The 22597-nt window shown below is 45.0% G+C and overlaps 8 protein-coding genes across 8 annotated transcripts; 3 read left to right on the top strand and 5 right to left on the bottom strand.

Moving 5' to 3' along the window:
- Window positions 1-85: 85 nt before the first annotated feature.
- On the top strand, window positions 86-1901 carry DFL_008103 (uncharacterized protein; the record flags this gene model as incomplete). Its single annotated transcript, XM_067637789.1, has 4 exons — window positions 86-723; window positions 780-1255; window positions 1325-1587; window positions 1659-1901. The coding sequence occupies 4 exons, from the start codon at window positions 86-88 to the stop codon at window positions 1899-1901; spliced, it is 1620 nt and encodes a 539-aa protein (XP_067485742.1).
- A 484-nt stretch (window positions 1902-2385) lies between these two features.
- Window positions 2386-3710, top strand: DFL_008102 (uncharacterized protein; the record flags this gene model as incomplete). The annotated part of the gene is made up of 3 exons (XM_067637788.1): window positions 2386-2730; window positions 2828-3073; window positions 3171-3710. 3 exons carry the CDS (start codon window positions 2386-2388, stop codon window positions 3708-3710), a joined length of 1131 nt encoding a protein of 376 aa, XP_067485741.1.
- Window positions 3711-4114: 404 nt separating this feature from the next.
- DFL_008101 (uncharacterized protein) lies at window positions 4115-4545 on the bottom strand (the record flags this gene model as incomplete). Its single annotated transcript, XM_067637787.1, has 2 exons — window positions 4115-4396; window positions 4465-4545. 2 exons carry the CDS (start codon window positions 4543-4545, stop codon window positions 4115-4117), a joined length of 363 nt encoding a protein of 120 aa, XP_067485740.1.
- A 1741-nt stretch (window positions 4546-6286) lies between these two features.
- Window positions 6287-7212, bottom strand: DFL_008100 (uncharacterized protein; the record flags this gene model as incomplete). Its single annotated transcript, XM_067637786.1, has 4 exons — window positions 6287-6457; window positions 6529-6651; window positions 6779-6963; window positions 7131-7212. The coding sequence occupies 4 exons, from the start codon at window positions 7210-7212 to the stop codon at window positions 6287-6289; spliced, it is 561 nt and encodes a 186-aa protein (XP_067485739.1).
- A 1748-nt stretch (window positions 7213-8960) lies between these two features.
- On the bottom strand, window positions 8961-10903 carry DFL_008099 (uncharacterized protein; the record flags this gene model as incomplete). Its single annotated transcript, XM_067637784.1, has 3 exons — window positions 8961-10013; window positions 10075-10487; window positions 10603-10903. The coding sequence occupies 3 exons, from the start codon at window positions 10901-10903 to the stop codon at window positions 8961-8963; spliced, it is 1767 nt and encodes a 588-aa protein (XP_067485738.1).
- Window positions 10904-13140: 2237 nt separating this feature from the next.
- DFL_008098 (uncharacterized protein) lies at window positions 13141-13752 on the top strand (the record flags this gene model as incomplete). The annotated part of the gene is made up of 1 exon (XM_067637783.1): window positions 13141-13752. The coding sequence occupies one exon, from the start codon at window positions 13141-13143 to the stop codon at window positions 13750-13752; it is 612 nt and encodes a 203-aa protein (XP_067485737.1).
- Window positions 13753-15653: 1901 nt separating this feature from the next.
- Window positions 15654-16838, bottom strand: DFL_008097 (uncharacterized protein; the record flags this gene model as incomplete). Its single annotated transcript, XM_067637782.1, has 3 exons — window positions 15654-15878; window positions 15952-16385; window positions 16451-16838. The coding sequence occupies 3 exons, from the start codon at window positions 16836-16838 to the stop codon at window positions 15654-15656; spliced, it is 1047 nt and encodes a 348-aa protein (XP_067485736.1).
- Window positions 16839-18116: 1278 nt separating this feature from the next.
- DFL_008096 (uncharacterized protein) lies at window positions 18117-19509 on the bottom strand (the record flags this gene model as incomplete). The annotated part of the gene is made up of 2 exons (XM_067637781.1): window positions 18117-18878; window positions 18937-19509. 2 exons carry the CDS (start codon window positions 19507-19509, stop codon window positions 18117-18119), a joined length of 1335 nt encoding a protein of 444 aa, XP_067485735.1.
- Window positions 19510-22597: the final 3088 nt, after the last annotated feature.

The following is a 22597-nucleotide window of genomic DNA, read 5'->3' as shown; positions in this document are numbered from 1 at the left end:
CTCGTGCGGGTAGACATCCCGTTTGAGAAGAGGGTGGGAAAATACCACACATACAACACGTGGACACCTCACCACACACTCCAAAATGCATTTTCCGGAGTCGAAACCTCCTATTGGAGATGCCGTCATTAGCGACACAGAGCTGGGCACTTCTGCCCCAGCAAATGAGCTGAAAAGAAGCTTAAAGAACCGGCACATGCAGATGATTGCCATCGGTGGCTCGATCGGTGCTGGTCTCTTCGTCGGATCTGGTAGCTCTCTTTCCGCTGGTGGCCCCGCTTCCCTGGTTATTGATTTCACAATTATTGGTATCATGTTGCTCTTCACGGTCCATGCTCTTGGCGAATTAGCAGTTCTTTATCCTATCAATGGCGCTTTCTATACTTACTCGGTTCGTTTTATCGACCCCGCATGGGGTTTTGCCATGGGCTGGAACTACGCATTCAACTGGCTTATCGTCTTACCGTTCGAACTGGTCGCCTCCTCGATTACACTACAGTTTTGGAGTGACAAATTACCCAATCAGGGTATATTCATCGCGATATTCCTTGTCGGTGTCATTATTATCAACATTTTCGGCGTTAAAGGCTATGGCGAAGTCGAATTCATTCTCGGCACAATCAAAGTTATCGCTATCCTTGGGTTCATCATCTTGGCTATTGTTATTAATGTCGGCGGTGTCCCCACGGATAATAGAGGTTATATTGGAGCTAAGTACTGGAGGTATGTTTAACGCTGGACAAAGAAGAATGTGGACTGTAACTAACAAAGTACACCAGTGACCCCGGTGCCTTCCGCAATGGATTCAAGGGTTTCTGCAGTGTGTTCGTCACTGCTTCTTTCGCCTTCGGTGGAACTGAGCTTGTCGGTTTGTCGGCGGCTGAGACCGAGAACCCTCGCAAAACCCTCCCTAAGGCCACCAAGCAAGTGCTCTGGCGTATCATGATCTTCTACGTCATCTCGCTATTCCTCCTCGGTCTCGTTGTTCCATCAAACGATCCTTTACTCGCCAACGCTAGCGGTGCCCAAACTAAGTTTTCTCCATTCGTTCGTGCCATGACTCTCGCCGGTATCCCAGTTTTGCCCAGTATCTTCAATGCCGTCATTTTGATTTCCGTCATCTCTGTCGCAAACACCTGTTCATATGGATCCACTCGTACCCTTCAAGCTTTGGCCATGCGTGGACACGCCCCTAAGATCTTCGCTAAGATTGATTCTAAGGGTCGACCAATCTACGCTCTTTTGCTTGCTCTCGGTTGGTTCACCGCTGTCAGGCTTTCCCCAATATCATGAAATATTTCTCTGACATCATCGGTGACAATAGCTTTCGGTTTCCTTGGATTCATTGTACTTGCACCAAACGGAGAGACCATCTTCTTCTGGCTCCTTGCCTTGTCCGGATTGTCCAACTTCTTCTCCTGGGGTTCTATCAACTTTGCCCACATCCAATTCCGCCGTGCATGGAAGATGCAAGGCCGCTCTTTGGATGAACTCCCATTCAAGGCCGGTTTCGGAGTCTGGGGCTCGTACATTGGTCTCAGCCTTAACATTCTCTGCTTGATCGCGCAGTTCTACGTTGCGCTTTTCGTAAGTACCCACTCTACCGTCAGCACATAGTACCCATCCTGTTTAACAACGCTAACAAAAATCATCTATAGCCTATCGGTGGTAAACCAGACCCTGAAGCTTTCTTCCAGAGCTATCTCGCCGCCCCAGTCGTCCTCATTATGTTCTTCGGATACAAGGCTTTCACCCGCAACTGGAAATTTGGCGTTAACTTGATGGAGGTTGATCTCGACGCTGGACGAAGGGATCTTGATATCTCTGAGATTATCAGACAAGAGAACGAAGAGAAAGCCCAATGGTCAACTGCTAAGAAGGCCTACGACTGGTGCTGCTAAGCCATCACCATTTATATCTATGGGCATGAGTATCTTTCTTTATAATGACATGTTGGGTTTTGTTTGCGGTTAATGCATAGTTCTGGGTTTCTTTTACATACTTTAGTTTTATGGTTATATCGGTGTACATATAATACCCTTTAGATTTAAATTTAATAGATTCGTTTCAGTTCATTCAAATCTGATATGAGCTTCCATGGTCAGTTCCTAAGAGGTTCCTATAGAAGTCAGGAAGCCCGTAGTTGAAGCTGATGCTAGCTGAGCAGAAGCATGGTGTCTGTAGCAACGCATGTTATCAAAACAAGGTCATGACCCCCAGACAATGTTATAACAACTCACCTACGCTTCTCCAAGGTATCGTGGAACTTCAACCTACGCACCTTTCCGTGTCACATCAACCAACCACTTCCATTCCGCGCAACCTAAACATCACCGTCCTACAACTAGACACCACCGTCCTACTATAAGACACGCGACATTCAAAATGCCTACTCCGCTTACTAGCATCAAAGCAACTGCTCGAGGATTCGAGATCCTCTTGATGCCATACGATGTCATGAAACACATGGCTACCCACCAAAAGCTGGCCCAGGGGGACACATCCACAGATTATGGAAATGACTCCATCTTTCTGACGATTGAAATTGCTGGGCAGGAAGAAGTAGAGCAAGGAAAGGAGAGGTCTAGCTTTTGCATTACTTTCCCTGCCAACAAGTCCTCCGTTGGTCGTTTGAAGTACACGGAACTTCATAAGTCTGTTGTCTACTATAGATGCGGAGATGGAGAAGAGAATGCTTCGGTTTGGCTACTCTCCACCTCGTTGCCAAAGGTATATCATCTTTCTTCTTCCAGTTTCTCCTGCCGATGACGTACTGCTGGGTGGTTATAAGAACGGAGAAATCTAACTTTGATTCTCTGGAAATCAGTTCGAGCTGAAGTCGAAGGCCGCAAACTCTCCTTGGAGGGTTATTAAACCTCGTGCAGGAGCTGACACTCCCGAAAGGCGCGATGCCCTTTATATGCGATGTCCAAAGGGTCGTCAAATCAATGCCGACTTCTTCGCCAAATGTGAGCTCGGGAATCTCAGATGTGGGAATCTGGCTCCTGGATTGCAATTCCGTGATAGTTTCGATCCTGTGGGAAAGTTGAGGCGAGGAGTTGTAGCAAATGACGTAGGTGACATTAATTGTTTCACTATATACCAGTAGTTTCTGTGGGGTTTGAGATGAAGATCTGGAGTAGTTTGGCTGACCAAAGCTTCAACTGTAGTTTTTAATAAGAATCGACTCAGAAACGCTACTCAAGATCCTGAGGGACCCAAATAGAAAGCCAAAACAGGATGACAAAACCCCTCCCCCTGAACCAAATCCAGACAACGTTCCAGAGCAATCTGGAGTCCCAGATCCGCCGGTTCGCCCAGAATCACATGGAGAAGAGGTCCCAACAGCGGTTAATTTTCTAATAGCAAGTCCTGATTCTAAAATCTCGGTGCCTGCTGCCCCCATGTCGGAAACAGGGCCACGCCCCGGGACTCCAGCTTCCGAATTTCACATCCTCGATGATCCTTGCCCTGGACAATTGATCCTGTTGTCGGCCTCCTCCATCGTCGAGCCGAATATTACGAGCTATGAAAGTCTAATCGATGTCGGAGTGGACTTTGTCGATTCGGGGCAATTCGAAAGGAAATCCTGGGTCGATATTCTTTTCAACGAAATGCTTTCCGAAAAGGTCGTTGAGAAGAAACTAGTTTCTCGATCTAGTTACTGGTTGGATATTCTAAAGGAGGAATTTCATGAGGGACAAATCTGAGAATAGGTTCGAGAGTCACTTTCAGAGCGAGGCGGGGCAAAACCATTGCAATATGTTTAAATTCATGTATTATACAGAACTTTACTACCTGGTAGACGATATCCGAATCAGGACCACCGTACCGGTTTACAATTAATATGCAATTAACGTTTATCTTTTGAGGATCTTTGGGTGCCCATATCTTATATACAAATCCGCCCCTGGCTATGCTGTTCACTTCTATGTTTTAGCACCTTTAACTGGTCGCTTCACCTTTGCCTAGATATCGTTTGAACTATGAAATTGAGATGATATTCTGAATTCAATCTATTAACTAATCTTTATCGTATAGGAGTCTTCTCGGCATTAACTCTCCGTCTATTATATAATTCTCTATCGTCCACCAGGGATCAGATAGAAACCATCTAGTTCTTCAAGCCAGCATACTTGGCCCAAGCATCGCGAACGCAGAGACCGTTACCGCAGTCCATAACTCCGGGTGGGCAGTCAGCATTGCGGGGATCTTCGATGCAGTAGTCGGTAGCGAATGGACAGCGGCTTCCGAGAGCATTGGCGCATTGGTTCTCGAAGGCACCAGAAACGCAAATGCCAGCTCCTCCCTTGATAACCTTCTCGCCGGCACATATTTCGCTGGAAGCGCAGGTCTTGCCAGTCTTTCCGCCACATTGCTTGAAACCGGCTGGGGGCTATTATCAGAAGAATGTTAGATTTGGATCTACCGTCTAGATATAGGGAATCGGGTAGATGTATCTACCTTTGGAGTGCTGGCGAGGTCAGTAGCTGGGGCGGCGGCGGCGGCGGCAACGAAGAAAGCGATGATGAAAGTGGCCTTCATTTTGAATTGTATTTGGTGTTTGGATAAAATATTAGAAAAAGCTTTGTTTCAAAAGTAGTTGGTTGAAGGAGTGGCTTGAATTGTTTGTGAGATTGTTAAGAATGTAAGATTGCTTGGAAAGTGATGCTGCTGATGATGAAAAAAAGACTCGATAGCTGGTCTCTCGTGATCCCTTTATAACTTGATTGCGAGGCTTTAAAAGAAGAAAGTTCCTGTCAACATTGATCATTTCCACGCCCCAAATTGAACTCTATAGCTTCAAAAAAATAAAATTTCCCGACTGCGAAACCAGGGATGCCACAGCGTTACAGGTGGCAATGACATGCATAGCAGACTGAACGAGCTTGAGGTATTTTGGCTAATGCTTGCTCTTTCCCTCCTCAGCAATAGTATGTGTTACCCAGGCTCAATCTACGGTAATTGTTCCTGAGAAAACTATTTTCACGGCCCGAATTTCAATATTTTTGTTCCACGATCCACTCTCCCCTTAGCCGCAAATTATGCACCACCAGCCATAATATCTACAGGTAGTTCACTCTGATCATGCGGAGAAAGCTAGCAGTTTTTCTTAGACAGCTGCTTAGCCGGCTAGGCTGGACTTCTAGAGTCTAGGGTTGCACAAAAGAAGAAGGTTTTCAACGGCTAGAACCGTAGCGAGACTAGCGCCGGTGCATCTTCTGGAATGTCGGGGGGATTTGCACCGCTGGGGTCCGCTGCATTCGAAACTTGAGATCTATGGCTGGTTGATGTTTTATATGATATTGGTTACACACTTGAATTTCGATATTTAATTAACTAGAATCGATATCTTGATCGTTTTCGCTACTAACTACCACGACATATTCCGGTTCCAGAGCACGAGCCTCAAGATTTGGGGAAAGGCTTGTTCTCCTGTGGCGCTCTTCTTGCTGCATATGCATGAGGTTTGGTAGAGGAACACCCCTACATGTATAGCATATGAAACGCTTCAAAAGATCGATATTCACTAGTACTTTCTAAAGTTTTTCATTTTGAAATAATTTTAGAAATGGTCTAACTAGACAGGCTGCGAAACTGCAACATGAGCGGTCTCGAGATCTCAGATGGGACCTATTATACAACACAGACAACGCAATATTACAACCCTCGAACCCGCCAGCTTTGGATGCGAGTTCGTATCTACGTGAGACCATATCTGACTTATAATAATTAGGTAGGTTAATACGAGGCTAATATAGCCGACGGATATGATCATTAAGATTTAGCCTTAATACAATCGCGAAATGAGAATGCGACCACGTTGAAGAGATCTCTAAAGTAATTTCCGTACTTGCAGCTGTACAGACCAGATCCAGAACCGATAGAGGATAGCAATCATAAGCGCATAATATTATTTAATTTAAAGGCATGCATATTTGATACTTGAATATTTCCTAAAGTTCATCACAATGCATACTAATCTGACTCATTTGTTTAATTCCAAGGTAAATGAGAGATGTACGGACGAAACCCATAGTTAGGCCCAAGAATTGTGAGAATACTTAAGCATATACGGCTCGATAAAAATATTATCATTTCAGATAGTATCAGATATATCCCAACAGGTAAATAGCATTTAACCTCCACAAAAATTTCAAAAGAAATGAATTATCTCCAAGACAGCCCAACACCGGAAGAGTCCCGGGACTACAAAACAGCCTAATTGAGTGATCCCCAGGACTCAATTGCATTCATATAGCTGCAATATCGGACTAGAGACCCTTTAAGCGTCGATCATGGTAAAATCACGAGCGTGATGCTTCTTGAGAGGAATGAGACTAACGTAGGCGGTAATGGAGACCTCAGTGGTTCCGTGGAGGGTGTTCGCATCAGATGTAATCGAAGCTTTGTGAACTGCGACTTCGACTGTATCAATGATTCCGAAAGCAACAGTCTATATATTTCGTGTTAGATTATCCGATCATATCTATATCTTACGGTTGGTTCGGATCCTTAGTGACTCACATCGGCAATAGCCTCAAGAGATCGGATCACAGCTGCAACAGGTGAACCAATGATTGGAACAACAGTAACGAGTCCAGCCTTCCCAATGAGGATGTTAAAAAAGTCTTGGTGGACTTTGGCGAACTATCTGCCGGGATTATTGGAATGAATCCATAAAAACGGATGACTATGGAGGGGGGTTAGCCCCTTGCCTTTCGGAAAGCATCAGCAACAGCCTCGGCGTCGGTAGGATTGGTAATGAGAGCTCTACCCTGCATCTGAGCGACTGCAGTGGTTGTAATCGTGATGATTTCGGTAAACCCAGTAATGGGAAAGGTCCCAGGTCAATTGCGATGAGGGGACCATTGACGATAGGGATGGACTTGGCTGGCGCTTGGAGAGCCATGGATTTCGCTGTCAAAAGTTCGATGTTGCCGACCATTTGGGACGCCTGTGCTAGATGAAGAGAAAAGTCAGTTCATCAACAGCAGATTGTCTTCCTTTTATATTCTATCCCGCCCTTTGATCCTCATCGATTGATGTATCTAATTGCGGCCATCAAGTTGGGAAGTAGAGAGCCGTCTCCCAACCGCGTATCTATTGCCTGGACGCAAAGCACTCACTTGCTGACCCACTGACATAGCCCTTCCTTAAAGGTTTGCCATCTATCGATAAAGTTAAAATTGGGTCACCTTGCAGATGCATCCCTCTCAGTCGAGAATCTACCTGCGGGGAGAGCGGTAGGTCCGGTCCATTCAGGATAAATTCGAGCCTAGGGAGTGGACTGTGGGACGGGATACATGAAGGCAGCAGCCAGGACCATATTTCGACCGCGACAAAATATCGAGATATCATCTTTGGGGTATATCAGGAAGCAACATAGGTATTACATGCAAATAGTATTCCTTCGAGACCAAGCGCGGTAGTAGCTGGCCCAATGGATGTTTTGGAGGAACCTAGGGCCGAAACGGGACACAGGACCCCAGTTTGTTCATTTCAAAGGGCGGGGAATCCAAAATAAGCTTCGCTAATAGCTCTAGCGACTTTTGCTTTATGCTGTAGGGGGAGTTTCACAGACCCAATATAACTAGCATCGAATGAATACTGACATCAAGAGAGCAGATGGTTGAGTGGTTAGTTAGCGGGTAGCTCCGAATCTCCAAAATGGTTAGCGCGATCTAAGTATAGATCCACTGAGATCTTCTCCGGAAATCTTGATCAATTGACACACGTCGTCCCGATCATGCGTGTCATATTTAGCAATAATTAATTTCTTGTAAATTCAACACCACGCTTATGGTTTAAATAGTACATCAAGTAATTTAAGGCCTACTAGCTATACCAAAAGACCCTTGCGCATGCTTGAAGTCTTATAATTTTAACCTCAAGGAGGGTTGTACCAAAAGCCCCAGATCCGCGGAGAGAGATCGTTGGCATTATAATATTGAAATAACATAGTACAAATATCTAAGGGGTTATGTACTCCAAGGAACGAAAATGTTTAATTCGGCCACCGTTGCGTGTCTATGCATACGAGACTAAAGGGGATCTCGAGGCAACTTCTGCGGGATATATAACATCCCCATCGTTTCCTAAGCCCTTTAACTTTAGGTGAGTCGGCTTCCTCGGGACATGTTAAATTATGGAGAATTTAACAAACTAGGCTGATGGACTTGTGGTTAACTCCGCCCTGAATTTCAAGTTATTCCGATGTTGGTTCGAGTGGATCTCGAGATTTCAGTTTTATGTACCGAGTTTCCACTTAGTGGAAACTCGGTAGATGAAATATAACCTATTCATTCAGAAATAGTTGAAGAGGCTAGTCGGGACGACATAAGACAGTGCGTCTAATCGACTGAAAAAGCAACGGCGAAGAATTGTCTCAAATCCGGTTGAATAATAAGACATCGGTATATTTAAGCAAAGCTAGACCAGTATGGGTAGTAGATCACTACTATGTAAACTCCCAGCATAAGTACTAGGTTGTTTAGTTTTAGGCTGCTACTTAATAACTGTCATTCTCCACAATCCCACTGACAGGAACCTATAGCTCCGCGCAAATCGAGTAAGGACTCGGCAATCAGTATTTGGTATCAAATCCATGGCCTCGTATTCGGAACAAAAGCGATTCGACCTTATTCACCAGATTATCGTTAAGGAGCATCGATGGAGTACGTATGTCTATAATGAGTATAATTATGATTGCTATACTACTGTTTTGAACATATGAACATGACTATTGAATTTTGAGTTGTAAAAAAAAAAAAGAACGCCAAAACTCCAGCTAATCTTCATGCAAGGCCAGATTATTAATAAGTTCTATCAGTGCGCAACGTACGCGTCTATCAGTGAATTTTGATACAAAAATAAAAGACGGGTATGTGGAGATGGTCTATCTAGCGAAAAGAATAAGAAAATGTGTGATAAGGCCAAGGGTTTGAGGTGGCTTCCGTTTATGCGGCACCGCCCATCTCGATCTTCTTGCCCTTGATACTCCTCCATTCAAGAGCGAGGGCGCCAACAGTACTTAATCCCATGAAGGCAACGGCAATGTAGAACGTCTGCGTCAAACTGAGGTTGTACGCTCTCAAAACACCAGCGAGGAATTCAGAAGGAAGGACGTCCTTTAAGCTGGTAGCACCGGTGACCAAGACAATGGAGGGGTCGAGATTTGGAACCTCACTTCCCAAGTTCTTGATAAGCTGGTTGTTGAAGACGTTCTGGGCAATCGAGATGGAAAGAGCACCGCCGAGGGTTTGAGAGAAGATGATGATGGCAGTACCGGTAGCAATGTCGCGATGCTTTAAAACGGCTTGAACTGCAATGAGGGGCTGTTGCATACCCATACCAATACCGAGACCGAAGATAGCTTGGTAACCAATCCACTTTGGATGCGCAGTATCGACCTCCCAAGTAGACATAAGGCCTGCACCGACTGTTCCGAGGATGCTGGATGCAATGACGAATGGGTTGTAGTAACCGGTTGCGGTGACGGATCCACCAGCGACGATAGACATGATGACCAAAGTAAGAATCATGGGCAAGTTCATGATACCGGACTTCGTAGCAGAGACGGATTTAATAGCCTGGAACCAGATTGGTACGAAATAGACCATAACGAAGAAAGCAGAGCCAAGCATGGCAGCGAACCAAGCGGAGCTGGCGACGGAGCGTTGTTTGAGAATCCTTGGTGGAACGGTAGCCTTATCCTGCTTCCAGATTTGGATGCCGATGAAAATCGAGAGAAGAACACCTGCAAGAACGAGGAGAGCGATGATGCGACCGTTACCCCATGCGTACTTCGACCCACCCCACTGAAGAGCAAGCAATAAACAGATGATAGCTGGCATAAAGATAACTGTTCCGTGGATATCGAACTGCTCGAGACGATCCTTCCAGGTAAGATTGGTCTCCTTGACTTTACGGATATCGGTATAGAAGAAAACAATGAACAAGGCAGTGACGGCGCCGAATGGCAAGTTAATCCAGAAACACCATCTCCAAGTCTAATTTGTAGACGTTAGTAAGACTTAAGTGTATACGAAAGGTTAAGTAGGCACGACTTACGAGTTTCTCGCTGTCGGTGAAAACACCACCGAGAAGGGGACCAGCAACAGATGCAAGACCGTACATGGAACCGATCATACCAGTGTATGTTGGCCTCTTCTCAAGCGGAACAGTCTGAGCGACAATAAGCAAGGCACCAGCAAAGATACCAGCAGATCCGACGCCAGCAATAGCACGCCCAATGATAAGAGCCTCAGATGTTGGGGCAGCAGCACAGACAATCGAACCGACTTCGAAGATCAAGAGCGCGATAAGATAGACCCATTTAACAGAGTAGAATGTATAGAACTTTCCGAATAGCAATTGGAAGGCACATGTTGTTAACATGTAAGCACTACCATACCAACCGACGTCGTTCAGGGACTTGAAGTGGTCAGTGATCTTTGGAATAGCGGTAGCAATGATAGTATTATCTATAAGACAGGGGTCATGATATTAGCATCCAGAATCTCAAAGCCAAGATGTGGTAAAAAAAAGGCGTTGCGCGTTGTCGATATCGCGACCTTCATCGAATGAATATTAACCTACCCAAAGCCATACAAAAGACGGAAAGACAGAGCGCAATCGAGATAACAGCCAACTTCCATGCTGTCGGGTATTCGTGCAGGGATTCCATGGTTTGTGTCTTTTCCAACTCGTTTCTATCGTCGTCGATAGGGGCCTCGTCAACAGCTTTCAACTTGTTTGAATGGCTCGTCGTTGAGCCTCGGTCGATCTTTTCGTCAGCATCGACAACAGACGCATTAGCAGACGGAGCTGCCAAAGTTGATGTTTCTGTTCCAGGATTCATGTCGTCTTGTGGAGGAACAGCTAGTTCCTGGGCACCCATTGTTGAGGTAAGTATACTATGAATGGAGAGATCCTAGGGGAAGGAATGTATAAAGCGAGCGGCCTCCAAGTTACAGCTAACTTTCAAGCGGGTCGCGCTTTACAACTGCGATGATGCTATAGAGTACTGGGGATGAGAAACGTGGAATAACGACAGAGAAAAATCCGAGTGTTATATATTTTCTTCCAGCTTTCTAACTTTGTGGCTCCATGCAGTCCACCCCGATTCTCTGCTCCAAAATTACTTTGATACAGACGGAAACGGCGCAGCACATTGCTTCTTCCGTATTTTCACCGCAAGAAAAGCCCAAAATATTCTTTGTTAGCCAATCACATCAATCCTTCTATCTAGTCTGGAGGTCAATTTGCTCCGAGAGGTGGCACCATTCGTGCTGGATACGCCGAGACTACCCAAAGGGGGAAAAAAATCTCGGTCTGGGCGACATTTTCCGATCCGACCAGCTTGCCCTTGTGAAAAATACCATCTTTAAGGGGGTTCCTCGGACTTGGGATTTGATGACTCAGGGTGACAAGGGCTTCTTGGCCTACAAGGAAAAATGCTTCTTCAACCCAAGATGTATCACAGGCTGAGTTAGCAACAAAGCTCGTTTGCATACGTTGCAACCCAAACTTCTTTGGAAAAAATTCCCAGATACTTGGGTAATAACGAAGAATTGTACCACTTGCACGTACAAAGTAAACTAGTCCGGCTTAACGTTGAATGTTTACGCTACATTGCAAGATGCTGACATTTGCTCAATATTTCAAGTGATAGTTCCACATGTCTGCATGGGTCAAATGATGCCGCCGTCACCTCCATCAGATATGGAATTTTAGCACTCCATTCTCCGTATCACTTGATAGGCATGACCGAAACAGCAACGTGGATCAAAGGGTGGATTACGATTAAAATGCGTGAGAGCTGACGATATCCCCTTGTTTACAATGTCAGCAAGCTGCTCCTGAATAGGAATACAATCCTTACGCCAAGCACCGTGCACTGGCGGCGCGGAGGTCATTTTGGCCTCCGAGTAGCGATACCTCCGTGATGACGGCAGGACTTAAGGTTATCTACCGAACTCTAATTTGGAAATCACCAAACAGAGACGCCGGATTACTAAGTCCGCTAACACCACGAACCTGATTCTGAAGTCAACCCACATCGGAGATGAATCACAATGAGATACTCCGTTGGCTTTTAACACCATTGGTGTTTGCGTTCGCGGTGATCTGGCACCGTAACTGCCGCGGTTGGAGCCTGAGAGACGACCTTTGTCCAAGTTTTCGGAGACTTTTGTCCCTCATTTTTTCCCTATTTTAGATACTTCGTCTTTTGGTTCGTAAGGTAATTTTGTCTTCTTTGTGAGCCTGCAAATGCTTGCCCCTCATTGAAAAAATGTATCGGGAAACTACGGGCGGTTGGGTTTGCTGCCCTGGCATGCACAACAGCCCAGCGTGAAAACCAGGCCAGGGAGGGAACTTATAACGATATTCGGCCCGGAGCCCTCGGACTCCGGCAACAAGTGCAATCGGACTTCCGTCGCATGATCTCGGCTGCTTCCTTTCCAGCATCCTGCATATGCAACAAAACATTGGCGATAATTTGTTGCAAAATTCTCCGCAAGGGTCAAAGCCGCATATAACCAATCTCCTAGCTTCTTTCATCTGAACTCGGTTGTGTCTACGAACTCTTCAGGTATACTATTTTTTACAATGACCTCATGGTTTCATTGAATACAAATGCAGCGGAAAGAGCTCCTCTGAGCAAATAAAATCTTTTTGCCCGTTCGATTCTACCCCGGTACCCTAGGCTGGGATTCATATTCCCAATAGGGCTGAAATCAACGACAATGCAACGAAGTTATGACATCTCGACATCATTCATTGACGTTTCGATATTGATATAGATATCTCTAGCAAAAATCAAATTTGATCAATTGATCGAAATATGAGACTTCGAACGATAGTCATCAGGTGCGCATCCCGTGCAGCTTCCCGATACAATGTAGTTTCGATTTATTGTAACAAGCTTACAAGCGAGTTCTTGGCTTCGCAACAGACTAAAGGCCTTGACTCATAATTGCAAACATGATTCAACATCACGGCGCAGTTATAAAGTTTGGAATCTACAAATATATTAATATCGGGGGCAGGCACTTAACCTCATTTCGAGTTTTAAGATTTCAATAATTGAGTATCTAGAGTATACAGCAGCGCAAAACTGCACTGATTAGCATCATGATCAATATATCCAAGATGGAGAACATGCCCAAAGACGGACCACGCAGCCCGCTTGAGCCTATTCCAGAAACTGCTCTTCCTCTCCCATTCGACGACTACTTTCTATCGTCACTGAAACCTTCGGATTTTCCTCGCCTCGTCGAACTTTATAACTCTGATCTTGCCTTTATCTTACTCAGTCCCCCATATCCCTACACGTTCGATGACGCTCAATGGTTCAATGACAATCGAGCTCACACCCGATTTCCAAGTTATCCAGAAACCCAGGAGGCCTGGGTAATCCGCTCTAAGCCGCATAACGGGATCTTGGTTGGTATCTGCGGAACCCATCCTGTACCCGGACAATCGGGACATCATTTTAAGCTTGGATATTTCCTCGCTCCAGAGTTTAGGGGTAAAGGGATCATGCCTACCGTCGTTACTGAAGTCCTGAAGAAATTCCCTGGAGCGATATTCGACGCCGAGGCTGAAGTTGCAAACTTAGGTAGCCAGAAGGTGTTGGAAAAGTGTGGGTTTCAGTATATTGAAGGTGGAAATTTTGAAGAGACATGGCCAGTTAGCAAGGGTGGTGAGGTTAGACAGATTCTTAAGTTTGTGAAACAGTGCTAGATAGTGTGTATATTCAGTTGGTTATCAAATCTATATCTATATAACAATTTGTTCCAATCCATGGTATCGATATTCACTTAGCAGCTTAGGTTCAGTCCACATGGAAATGATGTACCTCCCGGCCCAGATTCGTAGATATTAGCCGGATTTGGGAATACTGGGTAGGAATACCACGATGGGAGTCCCCGTAGACGAATACCCTCAGTATGAAGCCCGAGCGCTACCATTAAGAAATTGAAAATCATTAGCTTTTCTCATCGCTTCGCACACATGTAGAGTCAACAAGACATTTTCTAACTTCTAGTTATCGATCCACCAGTTGTCAGTCTGTTTTGTCCGGATATACTGTATTAAACCTAAAGTTCTTGTAACAACTTTAAAAGTTGGTCTTCAATAACCGGTTTCAAAGGTTTCAAATTTCGGCAATACTGCAATTCGATGTTACCAGTTATGCTAATTATCCTATTTCGTGCACCTTAATAGTTGAAATAAATCACGGATCCAATCTACGCTCTTGCCCTGCAAACGATTCGAATATCAATGTTGGCATTTTATCCCCGCCTCAGCGCGGACCTACCCTTTAGAAAGGTTGTACACTGGTCGATGAGAATAACGTAGCTGATTTTTATCGTACTATTATTGGTTTTCGAGTTGGAGTGCACGCCGCCTTGGAAAATATGGGATTTAACGGTCATATACGAGAATTTATGATAAATATTTCTTGAATAGATGGGCGCTTGGTTGGGCTTGGTCCCTTTTTGCAATCTTTTGTGATTGCTGGGTTCTAATACTGCCGCTGAAAATGCTTATGGGTACGTTTTGATAATATCGACAGTGGTTTGTTAAATCTTACGGCGAGAGGCTCTTATCGTTCTCAGCTCTTCGGATTTCCCCAAAAGAGGGAACTATGGTTATTGCCATTTTTGGAATTGGGTTCATGTTAGTTCTACGATCCTCGAGGCGCGCTCATGCTACTCATAGGGTCCATCCTAAACTAATATTTATACCTTTCTAGGGCTTGTGCTGCTTCAATTGCGCGGATCCCGGCATTTAAGATTTTGAACGAATCACCAGATCCATTATGTGAGTCGGATCTCATATTCTCGTTGATTATGTATGCGCATGTAGAAGCATCTGGCTATTCAATGGTTAAACGTAGGGGACCAGTTCAGCGTGAGCGTGACGTTGGTCGTGGAGTGGAATTTCTCTGTCATGGCTACTTGCTGCCCTGCCCTCAAACCTTTGGTGGGTAGGTGGTGCCCGGGCCTTATGGCGAAGTTAACACAACGAAATGGTCATTATCGCGCTCAAGGGAATAGAACGAGCGGAACGCTCTGTACGACGAACATGAAAGAGCCGTCAAATATAGAAAATGGGGATTCAACGTTTGCAGCATCAGGCTCCGACTCTCTGATAACTCCTCGAGGCTCTGGAAATTTTCGAAAACACTCAATATTTATACCGGGAGGAAGACTTAACGAGTTCGGCCTAGCGCCGCAAAAACCTCCTGGTGGAAGATCTGGCTGGAGAAGGATATTTGGGTTTTTTCAACTGAAGAAGAGCATTGCGGGACAAGAAACTACAACGGCAGCAGAGTGCAGGGACGAATGCAGGGACGAGTGCAGGCCCAAATATTGGTTTTTGGCGCAATAAGGACTGGAGCATTGATATGACAAATAACAATGTTTATTGCGTGAATGCGGGACATACACCTCAATTTCCTCAGCAAAGTTTTAGAGAGTCATGACAGGATTCGGTTGGGGGCTGGAGTAGCGATATCGCCCTGATATCGCTTCTTATATTGTTCTCTTCGCTGTAAATATCACTCTGCGTGTAGCAACTTAAGAACCAGTTAGCTACCTAAAAGATGTCCATACAAATATCCAGCCTCTGGCCACTTCCTAGTAAAATACTCTTTCCAGAACAGGGGGTCTATTCTGCCAAATCTCGTCAATTTCTCCAAGAAGTGCATCGCTAAGTTTTGGCACAATAGCCAAAGCCTTTACACTGTCGTAAATTTGCTCTGGCCGAGAAGCGCCAGTGATCGCAGAACTAACGTGGTCGTTCTTAAGAACCCAGGCGAGAGCTAGTTGTGCCAAATTACAACCAAGCTTGTCCGCAATTTCCTATTTGAACATTATTATTATTATAAGTACGGCCCCGCCATAATAGATTATATCCGCGTGATAAGCTGCGTACCTTTAACTTCCTGACTTTATTCATCTTCTCCTGCCATTCATCCGCCCCGACGCCGGATTTGAGATATTGGATATAAGGATCATCACTTGTTCCAATTCTTGAGCCCTCAGGAATTCCATCGAGGTACTTTCCTGTCAAAACACCTCCAGCCAATGGACTGAATGTAGTCAATCCGAGGCCACAGTGTTCGTACAATAGAGTGTAGTCGCCTTCCACACGATTCCTCTTTAGCAGATTATACTCTGGCTGTTCCATGACCGGCCCAATGAGACCTAGTCTGTCGGCAATCCGATGTGCACTAGCAATTTCGTCGGCATTCCACTCACTTGTCCCCCAGTAAAATGCTTTCCCAGTATTAATGACATGGTTGAAGGCGCGGACAGTCTCCTCAAGTGGGGTGTTCCTGTCTGGTCGGTGGGCATAGATAAGATCGACTAACAAATGCATTAGCTTGCTGAATGCTCTGCCTTCTGGCTTTTCGAGGAAGATTCCTAAATACCGTAATCTAATTGCAACCTCTCCAAACTCAGATCGACGCCCTCAATGATGTGCTTTCTGCTTAGCCCCGCATTATTGACCGGCATCTCCCCATTAGCTTCTCCCCAATAAATCTTCGTTGATATAACTAGATCATTTCTCTTCCATCCAAACTTTTTAATCGCTTCTCCCATTACCCTTTCACTTTCACCGCCCGCATAACCTTCTGCGCAATCGAAAAAGTTGATACCGCTATCGTAAGCGGCCTTCATACACGCGAATGTCTTCTCGTTTTCAGCGTATCCGCCATATGTCAACCAACCTCCGAGGGAAATGGCAGAGACTTGAAGTCCGCTACGACCGAGGTAGCGATACTTCATTTTGGGGAGGTCAGATGGTTTAGAAGACATTTTGTTCTTGATTGGGGTGGTGTCGGGTTTGCAAAAAAAGTGAAGTTGCGGCGCTGTGCTGGTGCTTGAGCGTTGTGCTTCGTACTTGTGTATTTATATCAGTTTCCGTCAATTAAGGTGACGCAATGCTGAAATAGCTAATGGAACAATGCACAATGGAATTGTACAGCTTCGTACCTTCTAGTTTCTGAATCGGTGATTTATTATGATAGAAGAGTACGTATGTGTGTTTACGTATACAATTTTACCCCCGATTCCATTAGTAATCACTGTGTCTTCTTTTAGGTAACCTTGTCCGTAGACGGCCCGTTATCCTTGCTCTTTTGCGAGTTGGGATCCTAAATCACAAGGGTGTCAACTTGAAATATATCGAGATCTCGGTTAGATCTCGGTTCGTTATGTGCACAGGCTCTGTGGGGGAGCCACTGCTGGCAAATAAATTGCGGTTTTGCGGTTTTTTTTTTTTTTTTTTTTGTCTTCACGAAATAGGCTTTTCGCTTTTATATTTTTGCACGTATTTACCATTGTCTGGATTTCAAGGAGTTCTGCTTTCCTGTAAATTTGGGACACCTTCCTTTTGTCATTTAAGCTAGGTCAAAATAACATAGTACAACGCGGTAACGCATTCTTTTCACTATGACGAGTTCATAAGTTCCTAAAAATCGACAATCTGTGACCGAAAAATAAAATCAGTATGATCGAGACCACGAATGATGTTTATTTCTTGCGCCAAAAAATAATTGGGCTCTTTTCGTGGTGAGGTAGTCGAGTTAGCAGCCACTATGGAATCAAAAGTCAATATTGCACAGATTCGTTTTCTAGCTATAGATTTTGAGATGCTAGGTGTTTTAAAAGATGCGTGTTTCTGTATTTCGTAGGACACATGACAACTAGGAAACCGTAAGATCAAAACCTGCAACCATGTAAAACCCAATCCAGTAGACTGGCTGCCCCCCAACCTTCCGATGCATGCGTAAGAAATTAAAAATACAAATACAAGAGATACAAGATCTCTGCAGCAGCATATTTGCCACTGGGCCTCTGACTTGGCCATTGGTGATAGATTCAACTATATAGAATCCACGAACTAAATGAGGGTATTAGTTGAAATTAAATAGGAAAATACGAATCACCTCCGAGATTAAAGAAAAGAAAAGATCCTAACTCCAGTAAAATCAAAGTCCTTCAAATAAAACTTCCAAACTTCATTTTAAATTATGCTGGACACATAAATCAAACTACCCCGTGAATATTGGAGAATCTTCGGTTTAGTGATTACTAAGTGTCGCAAGTGTAGCCGGCGTGGCAGTAGTTGTTTCCGGCAATTCTGGCAGCGGCACCGCGGCGGTAGCGGCCAAGTTCTGCGTCTGTAGCAGCCCAAGAGTTCTCGATGAGAATTTGCTTCATATCGGTTGGGCTAACACCCTTGTTATTTTCGCTAATCGATTTGCTAATGAAGTATGCTGCAAGACCAGCAACGTGAGGAGTAGCCATCGAAGTACCGGAATAGTAATCAGAGGCGGTGTTAGACTCGATGACTGAGCTGAGAACGTTGACGCCGGGAGCGAGGAGATCGACGGTGCTTCCGTAGTTAGAGAAGTCGACGACTTTGCTATTTTCGTCGATGGCACCGACGGTGATAGCATTTTTGGCAGAAGCTGGAGAATACTTCGAGGCATCATCATTCTCATTGCCAGCAGCAACGACAACAGTAACGCCAGCATCGTGTAAAGCATTAGTGGCTTGGTTAACAGCATTGGATTTTCCACCACCCAGGGACAAGCTAGCGACGGCGTATCCTGACTTGGCGTCCTTAGCGACCCAGGTGATTCCTTCGATAACACTAGACCAAGATCCATATCCGTCCTTATCAAGGACCTTGACTGCAACGAGGCTGACTTTTCTGGTAACACCATAGGTCAAGCCACCAATGGTACCAGCACAGTGGGTTCCATGTCCAGCTCCGTCGGTGTTATCAGTGTCGATAGTGTTGGTTCCCCATCGGACCCTAGTCTTTCCGGTATACATGTCGGCGAATTGCTAAGAAAGTCATTAACTAACTAGAAAAACTTTGTCTGCTTAGATTTGAGATACTTACGCTATGTTCCCTCTTGATTCCTGTGTCGATAACATAGACAGTAACACCCTCACCAGCCCAGGCATCATTGTAGTAATACCGATATGGTGCCTTATGGTTCAGGTGAGAGATACGGTCGAGACCCCAGGTAGAAGAGGATCGGTAGACACGCTTCTCAAGCTGGTCATCGGCCTCTTCAGGGATATCAACAAGGTTAACTTTGACAACAGCATCCTGCTCAACGTAGTCAACTTCTGGGGAGTTTAGAATCTCCTGAAGTGTTTCCTTGTCGAACTCTCCGGTATAACCTCTGAATTTCGACTTTCCAGAGACATTGATCTTCTTGCGAAGGCCACGGGTCTTCCTGCCCTTCCTTCCTTTGGGATCTCTCGCTTCAATTGTCGAATGGAACGAGCTGATGCGGCGAGTATGGGCATCGGTGGCAGAGTCCGTGACTCCATCCTTAAAGACGACGATATATTGATTAGGAATCGCTGAAGCGACATCTGAGTTGGCAACCTTGAAAACTGGGACTGCGAGAGCGCTGGTGGCGATGCTCGCAACGGTAAGAAGGGTTGGGAGAAGGTTCAACATCTTGAATATTTATTCGAGTGAATATATATAAGATTCGCCGATAGCTTGAGAGAGGCTGTTAAGCTTAAAGATGATTCTCAGGAGAAGATCGAATGCGATGTCTAAGCTGGAAGCTGTAGAGAGGATTGATCCTGCTGCTGCTGATGATGATGAAAGGAGTAGTAGATCGGAGAGAGGAGAGACCATGATTTATAGACGGTGAAGTGCTAGCTCTCATGTCCTCCTAAATCCCTAAAGAAATGCTATAATCATCATAGCCCCCCGTCGATAGAGATGCGCATGCATAGCGCCGAGTGTCTATCTGGTGGTTTTGGTACAAGCGGCCCTCGTGCCGTGCAAGCCTATAGCCTCGCTAGTAGATAACGCCATGATCCGATTCTTGATGTCTCGGAGGCTTGGTTCATTCAATCGATAGCTAATGTCTCAAGACCTTAAAGTTCTTGATGTCTAGCTCTTCATGCGGCAAAATCAATTAAAATTATGTAGTAATTTTTCCCCCGCATACAGGTGCGATTGTGATCTCTGTCTAGCGTCTCGATTCTCACCCGCCATAGACGGAAGACGCTGTAAAACCTATCCGAAAAGAGGAAAAATGAGGAGAATGCATCTTATACGCCTCTACCTTTTCAGGAAACCAAAAAAAACTTAAAGCATAACATATTGTGGCTGTCTTTCTCTTAGTTACTCTTAGCTTACTTGTTATTGTCATTTAGAGTAATCACTAGCCAAAAATCGATATGCTTGGATATCGTGGCGAGTTTCATCATTGAAAAATCAACATAACAAGCCACCGCAGAGGGTATTTAGTGGGGGCGGAGCTCCAAGCTTTCATCGCTTGGAACCCACATATCGGAAACCTGCTTCCGACAGCAGACGTAGGCCGAGGCAATAGACGCTCCCTACTATAGTACTATGATGGATCTGGCCCCATCTCCTTAACAAGCAGTCCTATAAAACGCAGGGACCATGCATACATTACGGCTTTGCTTTCGGAGCTGCTCAGATCCGATCGAAGCACTCCGCAAAATTGACTTAACAATATGTTGTTAATAATGAATATTAGCTTTCTCTAGTAAGATCCTGGAGATCGATTCGTCTAGACCTATGGTGGACACAAAAACTTGATATTAGTGCACATGTATACAATAACAAGCATCTTGGGGCAATCAACCAGAGTCATAGACTGAGACCCGGAGAGATAGATATCCGCTCGTTATAACCATAACTTTAGACATCTGCTTGATGGCTCTTTGGGGAGGGGGGGGGGTGTACGTACGTAGGCCTAGGTGCAATCGTACCTGTATGTTTCAGGTCCAGGACCTTGTCTTGCACCTCCAGGACCAATTTCAATGTTAATGATCACGGTACTGTTATAGTGAACTATCGATCCGTGATAGTACTAGCAAATCCAGAAACAACGATTGATAGATACGTTAGCTTGAAACATCAATGCACGATATCGCTCGGTTCCCTCCATCTCTGGACGCTGACTGGGGCTCGAAATGCTCGCGCCCAAGCGAGCCGTCGCTTGGTTGAATGAGGCTGGCAAGGGATCCTTGTAAGAGAGCCGTCCAACGTCAACACATTTCCCCTCCAGTGAGTAAAACACCGGGTGGGCTAGACCTGGGGGTAATCCGGCCGCGGAGAGTTCTTATTTGAACGAGCTAATCCGGATGCATTTGACTTAGGCCATCGAAAGTGGAATGGCTTGGAGGTCTCTTTCCTAACTAAGGGTTACTGGTGACCCATTGAAGTTTAGGAGGCGCATACACTTACCTGTTTGAATCCACAGTGTTCTCCGGCTTTCATCGCAGACCCAAGACAGAACGAAAGTGGTGTAGTCCATTGATATCAGGCCAATGAAAATTTTTTTATTCCTGCACAAAAATTGGCTTGCTAAGTCTAACCTAGAAATATAACTCAATAAGACACAATGATGAATACGAATCCCCTCCTTAGTCTCGGGGTTGCTTTTCATTCGACCAATTGGTTATGCCCGGATGCAAACGTGTATGTAAGTATGCATGTAGGTGTATTGCCAGTCAAATGATCAAGCTCACAAACTCGAATGCCAAAGTTTACTTTACATGTCAACAAGACATGATATTACGATTGATAATACTACTCTGTAACTAGGTGAGTAGGTGCATTGGGTCATAGCAGTACCACTTCTTTCGACGATATTATGTAGTCCCGTACATTAATTACATTACCGTTTTCACTAACCCCATACTTCTGTCGATCGGAGTGTCGTTCAATTTGGTTTTAACTAGCGTTGGTCAAGAACTCAGCTTAGATCGAATCAATCAGCTATTTCCTTGCTTTCAACCCCAGCCGTTCCGTCGTGTACCAACACTCGAAAGCTTGAGCTTTGACGTATGTAATTATAGCAGCATCTTGGGTCCGTTGATCAGACTTGCTACTATATCTGTGGAATGGGCTTGTACTCCCATATGGACAGTATTTCGCCTCCGAAGCCCTAGAGCTACTTTGCCTGTGGTAATTAATTGGGAGACTTTTTTAAAGTTTAGCTGACTCTCCGAAGCTTTGTAGGTTAAATAGAGGGCTGCGGTCTACTTTTTATTGCTTTCTTTATTTTTTTATTTTTAGAAAGATTCGAAGATGCCATGAGAGTCACACGATCATCATAAGCTAACTTTGTTGGATTATGTGCGTTGTTCACATTGTCTGGTTGGTAGCACAAGCTAGGCCTATGGGAGCTGAGTACATACGCTAATGCTTGATAGAGGCATTACCTATTATGTACCAGCGAACCTTTGAAGTTCTTAGCTCCGTAAGGCATCCATGGAGATGAATTTATATAGTATTTATTTTATCTGCTGGCTAGCAACTCTTCGGCGGAAGTAATATATTTGTGACTGGTCTCGAGGCCAGCTATATAGTAGGATTGGTCATGGCGTCACGGACTCCGCGCTCGAACCCTGAATCGACTCCTAATCTGAGTTAACGAGTTCGGATCTTCGGGCCATCTGACAGTGCGTCGGCGGCTAGGTGTGATTACTATTACCGCTACCATGACTACTGCTTATAGTATATGCAATATTACTGTAGCTTCGAGGATGATCCC

This window comes from Arthrobotrys flagrans (assembly GCF_004000055.1).
Source record: "Arthrobotrys flagrans strain CBS H-5679 chromosome Unknown unitig_1, whole genome shotgun sequence".
Classification (NCBI taxonomy): Eukaryota; Fungi; Ascomycota; class Orbiliomycetes; order Orbiliales; family Orbiliaceae; genus Arthrobotrys; species Arthrobotrys flagrans.
Note: the sequence above shows the minus strand (reverse complement) of the source record. Positions and strands in the feature narration are given on the sequence as shown.